The sequence below is a fragment of the Olea europaea genome, unplaced genomic scaffold (genome assembly GCF_002742605.1).
Source record: "Olea europaea var. sylvestris unplaced genomic scaffold, O_europaea_v1 scaffold1112, whole genome shotgun sequence".
NCBI classification, from domain to species: Eukaryota; Viridiplantae; Streptophyta; class Magnoliopsida; order Lamiales; family Oleaceae; genus Olea; species Olea europaea.
Genome location: NW_019228491.1, coordinates 112671 through 118645, shown reverse-complemented (window position 1 = coordinate 118645; position 5975 = coordinate 112671). Strand labels below are relative to the sequence as shown.

The window sequence follows — 5975 nt, the reverse complement described above, 5'->3', positions numbered from 1 at the left end:
ATCATACTTTAGAACTAAAGAATCCCCAATCTGAAAAATGAGTTTTCTCAGCCCATTTGTTGAACTCGTCAACAGAAAATGAAACTGCCAATAAATTATTTTCACCATTTACTACAAACTCTCTTGCTTCAGAACGAACACACAACAAAAACACGACGGTCGAAAATAAAAAAAATAATTTTCAGTGAAGCCATTTTAACACGGTGTGCAGGCAATGTTCGGGACACGGCAAGGATGCAACCTGATTTCCAGGCATTTCTAGGCAATTTCTTTGACACAGTGTGCAGGCCATGTCAGGCGCGTCAGGTACGCAGCCTGATTTTAAGGCATTTCTAGGTAGTTTCTGGAACACGGTGTGTAGGCCATGATCGGGATGCGCTTGGGCCACGACAACGACATATCCTGATTTTCAGGCATCTTTGGCAAGTTTTTGGCCACAGTGTACAGGCCACGTCCGGGACGCCTCCTAGCCGCGGTAGGGACACAGTCAGATTTTCTAGCATTTGTAGGCAATTTGTGGGCATGGTGTGCCGGCCATGTCGGGGACGCGTTTTGGCCATGATAGGGACGTAGCTTGATTTTCAGGCATTTCTTGGCAAATTTTAGGACTCGGTGTGCAGTCCATGTCCGGGACGCGTCAAGGCTACGGCAGGGACGAAGCCTGATTTTCAAGCAATTTTAGGCAGTTTCTAGGATACCGTGTGCAAGCCTTGTCTAGGATGTGACAAGGATGTATCCTGACTTTTAGGTATTTCTAGGCAGTTTTCAGAACACGGTGTGCAGGCGATGTCCGGGACGCGTCTAGGCCCCGGAAGGGATGCAGCCTGGTTTTCAGGCATTTCTAGGCAATTTCAGGGACACGGTGTGCAGGCCATGTCCAGAATGTTGCAGGGACAGATCTTGATTTTCACGTATTTCTACGCAATGTCATAGATACAGTGTACAGGCAATGTCCAGGACGCGTCGGGGCTACTGCATGGATGTAGCCTGATATTCGGGCATTTGTAGGTAGTTTCTGGGACACGGTGTGTAGGCCATGTCCAGGACGCGTCATGGACACGGTGTGCAGGCAATGGGCCTTCAAAATTAAATACCATTCTTATAGCACCTTACAAGTTTGTGAGGCTTGACTTATTGCTAAAGGATTTATACAAACTAGAGGGATCAAAATTGAGGACTTCATCATATGACTGTCTATACTTGAAGTATTAGTGCTAGAGTTTGCATGTTGCTGTTAACCTAATGTACCACGAATGAACAAAATACATTGAGTTGGATTACCACATAGTACAAGAAAAAAAATTAATGTGGGGAAATTGAGATAATGTACAATGAAATGGGACAACAAATAGGTGGTTATTTACTAAATCACTAGAATAAGTTGTTTTTCATTGACAACTTAGAAAATTTTGAGTTCTTGACATTCACACTCCAACTTTAGGGAAGTATTGAAGGAAAGGAAATCACTTTATATTATGATCAAGGAATATATGCATAGTGCATAGCTGTGGTTTTGAATAATTGTGTGCAAGACATCTAGCAATTATGTCTAAAAGTAATTATAAGAATTCTTGTTATAATTGGCAATTTGTGAGAGAACACTTACTTTAAAAGCTACTGTTAACAAAAATACTTTTCTAGTAGAAGAGTGTTACGTGTCGTTTTGACTCGACTGCTGAGAAACCTGAACATAAAAATATAATAGATTATTAATGTATTATTGGATGATAGCAAAAAAGTCATAATAATTAACAACATCATCGCTGAGACATACAATAAACTCTCAACAAATTCAAGAAATGAATTAGCATTCCCATGACTATTTATAGATTTTTTCTTTTTTTCTTTAAATATTTAGCTAAAAATTTACGTAAAACTAACTTCTTCTGCGTGCAAAAAATAAAGTCTAGCCAAACAATAATTTTTTTTAACTAAAACATAAAATGGAAAATAGATACTTACTGTGTTGAAAAGCAATGACAATAGTTGAAATCCCAGTAGGAAATGTGTCCTCATTTCTTACCCAATGGCTGGTGAATCAATGCTTCTTCTTGAGCTGGAAATATAATATCATTTCAAGTTAATTTGAATGTTATATTTTATACAACATTTAAAAAATAGAATGCGAATATATTTTACTGAATAAAAAAATCCATGAAATAAATTTTCATAATTTTAAATCAAATGTAATCTTCGATTTTAAGAAATAGTATTTCAGAATGAAAAACCAAAATCATTTTCTATTTTAAACTTAAAATTGAAAATTCAAAGACGAAACCGAATTAGCCCATGCTTAGTTCTCGGTTTCTGAATGTTGGAAATTAAACATAATTCATGAATAATGAAAAAAATTAAATTTGATACATGAATTAGATTATTTAATATTCATGCATTTATTTAAATCATGTATCCAAATGTTTCTTTGTATCATATTATTCATAGTATGTAGGAAAAGTCATTAATTACTCTATTAAGTTCATACAATGTATTTGGGATCCTTTGTACCTATAAAAGGCCTTGCGTTTTAGACATTTTATAAAGCCAAGCCATGTAATACAAATATTTTTTGAGAATTCTATGAATTTTTCTATCTAGTCTTTTTGGGTTATGGGTTTAAGGTTTGGGGTTTTTTTTTTTTTTTTTTGGGACAAATACCACTAGTGTGGCTTATTTTATAATATAGGAAATGAGAATACACATAAAGGAGGGCGACATAAATCTGACCTCATGTAAGTGAAAAAAATTACAAATGTCTCAAACGAAGCGCAAATGACATTAAACGAAATGTGTCTAAAAAACTAGCGAATAATACTCAAGGGTATTCCCGAGGATAAATCTTTGGGTGATAGTACACCGTGCCCAAAAATTTCTCAAAAATGCTTGAAAATCGGGCTGCGACCCTGCCGTGGCCCGGATGCATCCTAGACGTGGCCTGCACACCGTATCCCAAAAATTGCCTAGAAATGCTTGAAAATCAGGCTGCATCCCTACCACATCCTGGACATGGCCTGCACACCGTGTCCTAGAAACTATCCACAAATGCTTGGAAATTAGGCTGCATCCCCGCAGTAGCCCCGACGCATCCCGAACATTGCTTGCACACCGTCTCCAAGAAAATGCGTAGAAATACGTGAAAATTAGGATGTGTCCCTGTAGCATCCTGGACATGGCTTGCACACCGTGCCCCCGAAATTGCCTAGAAATGCCTGGAAACCAGGCTACGTCCCTACCATGGCCCAGACATGGCCTGAACATGGACTGCATACCGAGTCCCAAAAATTGCCTATAAATGATTGAAAATTAGGCTACGTCCCTACCACCGCTAGGAATTGTCCCGGACGTGGCTTGCACACCGTGCCCAAAAACTTCCAGAAATGCCTGAAAATCAGGTTACGTCTCTATCGTGACCCGGATGCGTCCTGATCATGGCCTGCACACCATGTCCCAGAAACTGCCTAGAAACACCTGAAAATCCAGTTGCGTCCCTAACTCATCCTAGACATGACCTACACATCGTATCCCAAAAACTACCTAGAAATGCTTTGAAATCAGGTTGCATCCCTACCACAGTCCATACGCGTCCCGAACATTGCTTGCACACCGTGTTAAAATTGCTTCACTCAAAAATATTATCTCATTTTTGCCCGTCATGTTTTTCCTATGTGTTCTTTCTGAAGCAACAGAGTTCGTAGTGGGCTGTGAAAATAATTTATGGGTAGTTCCATCTTCTATTGACGAGTTCAACAAATGGGCTAAGAAAACTCATTTTTAGATTGGGGATTCATTAGTTCTGAAGTATAATTCCAAGACTCATTCAGTGCTCGAAGTGAACGAGGAAGACTACAAAATCTGCAACAACGCCAATCTAATAAAATCACACAATGATAGAGAAACTACAATTCCACTAGAAAAATCATGTCTATTTTTCTTCATCGGTGGAGCTGAAGAACATTGCCAAAAGGGTCAAAGGCTAGAGGTTATGGTTCTATCCGAAAAAATGGCTCCGGCCACCAACTACAACGCAGGCACCTTCTTCTCATCATCACCGTCACCACTACCATGCATTGACGCCAACCCCGACTAATGGTAGTACTAGTTTGAAGGCGACGGTGGGGTTTATTTGTGGCACTACGATGGTGGAAAGTTTGTTTTTATTGTGTAGAATAGTTTTATTACTCATGGGTTGTAACTTTGAGCTACATCTTATTTTTATTATTCTTTGTCACGTATATATTACTTGTTTTTGATTCAAAATTAATTAAAAAAACCCTAAAACCCAAACCCAGAAACTGTCTAGAATTGCCTGAAGATCAGGCTGCATCCTTGCCATGGCCATGACGAGTCCCAAAAATTGCCTAGAAATGCCTGAAAATCAGGCGGCGTCCCTGTCCCTGTCAGGATGCATCCCGGACTTGGCCAGCACACCGTACCCACAAACTGCCTAGAAATGCCTGAAAATCAGGCTGCGTCCCTACCTGGCCAAGAGGCGTCTCGGACATAGCCGGTACATCGTACCCAAAAACTACCCGAAATTGCCTAAAAATCAGGCTCTGTCCTTGCCCTGGCCATGACGCGTCCCGAACATATCTTGCACACCATGACCCAGAAACTGACAAGAAATGCCTGAAAATAGGCTGCGTCTAGGACATGGTCTGCACACCTGTAATATCCCGAACTTCACGTTCTACATTTTGCCAATATGATTCATGTATTCCATGCTAATTACATTGTCATTTACATTTCACATTGAGCTATGATAGAAAATTAGGTTAACTAGATGTTCAAGATTAGCTTGGTAAGTAATGGAAATTGAAAAGGTCGGAAATTAGTATCGACAAAAGTTCAAGCTTTCTATTCGATTGTTCGAGGTCACATTAAACCCTAGATAGGTAATTGACATATTTGGGACATGAGAGATAAAGGGACATGATCATGACGTGATAATATATGTCTCATATGATGTTATAAATACTGAGGTGCGAATTATGGAAATTAATCGAGAATCGGGTATCAATCGCGTAAGTAATTAAATGAACGGTTGAGGAATTATTCTATAAAATACTTTGGGATCTTAGGACAAGTGAAATGGATTGTAAACACATCAAAATAAGCAGAGGATACTTGGTTTGTGCCTGTAAAGATAGATATAAAATCAGATTTTTGCTACAAGTGACCAACTCATGCTTGAACACCTCGCGCTTGGGATGTTTGTCATTTTAGCACTCAATTCCTTCAACCTTAAGGCATAAATCTCATGTATACTCCCTAAATACTTAATATAGGATAGATATATATATCTTAAAAGTCACAAATGAATCCAAATATAATGGTTTAAAGTCAAGTATTGCTGCCATGAAGACACCTCATGCTAAGAGACCTCATGCTTGGGGTATTTTAACATTTTAACACTCAATTTCTTTAACCTTAAGGCATGATCTCTTGTAGGAGGGATATATATATCTTATAAGGCTTAAAAAAATCCAAATATAGTGGTAGAGAGGTCAAATATTACAGCAAGAAGCCACCACCTGCTTAGTGACTCACCTTGATGTGGCTTCAGCCCATAAACTCCTTAATCCTTAAGCAATAAGCACGACCTCAACTATTTAAAGACCACTTATCTACCTCCTAGATAATATGTTAACTCCATTATCTTGCATCTAAGTGATTCGAAGTGAAAAAGAGAGTGAAAGAACCAAAGAGAAATAGAAACAGCAAGCTCAAATTTCTAGACAGCCAAGTCACTTCAAAGTTTTGAGGTTTGTATCCATTATTTCTTGAGGCGTTTATAATTTCTTGAACATATGAACTTGCTTTTTATTAGGTTAGAGTGTTTTTAATGATTTCATGATGCCAAAAATGGGGGTAATTAGTTATAAGAATTTGAAAGAAAGCAATCTGTGCAGTGATGTGGAATTGCTAGAGTTAAGTGGTTTAAACTTTGATTTTGGATAATACTTAAGATATAACTTGTA

The 5975-nt window shown here is 38.5% G+C and overlaps 1 protein-coding gene across 1 annotated transcript; it reads left to right on the top strand.

The window, feature by feature from the left end:
- The first annotated feature begins 2686 nt into the window (after positions 1-2686).
- LOC111373331 (early nodulin-like protein 1) lies at positions 2687-4084 on the top strand. Its single transcript, XM_022995843.1, has 2 exons — positions 2687-2729; positions 3819-4084. The coding sequence occupies exons 1-2, from the start codon at positions 2687-2689 to the stop codon at positions 4082-4084; spliced, it is 309 nt and encodes a 102-aa protein (XP_022851611.1).
- The last annotated feature ends 1891 nt before the right edge of the window (positions 4085-5975 follow it).

What these genes read in the sequence shown, in the direction of transcription:
- LOC111373331 (XM_022995843.1), top strand. Translation starts at nt 2,687, where the DNA reads ATGAGAATACACATAAAGGAGGGCGACATAAATCTGACCTCAT. An exon ending in CGACATAAATCTGACCTCAT is followed by an intron (nt 2,730 to 3,818) that starts GTAAGTGAAAAA and finishes AGACTCATTCAG; the next exon opens with TGCTCGAAGTGAACGAGGAA.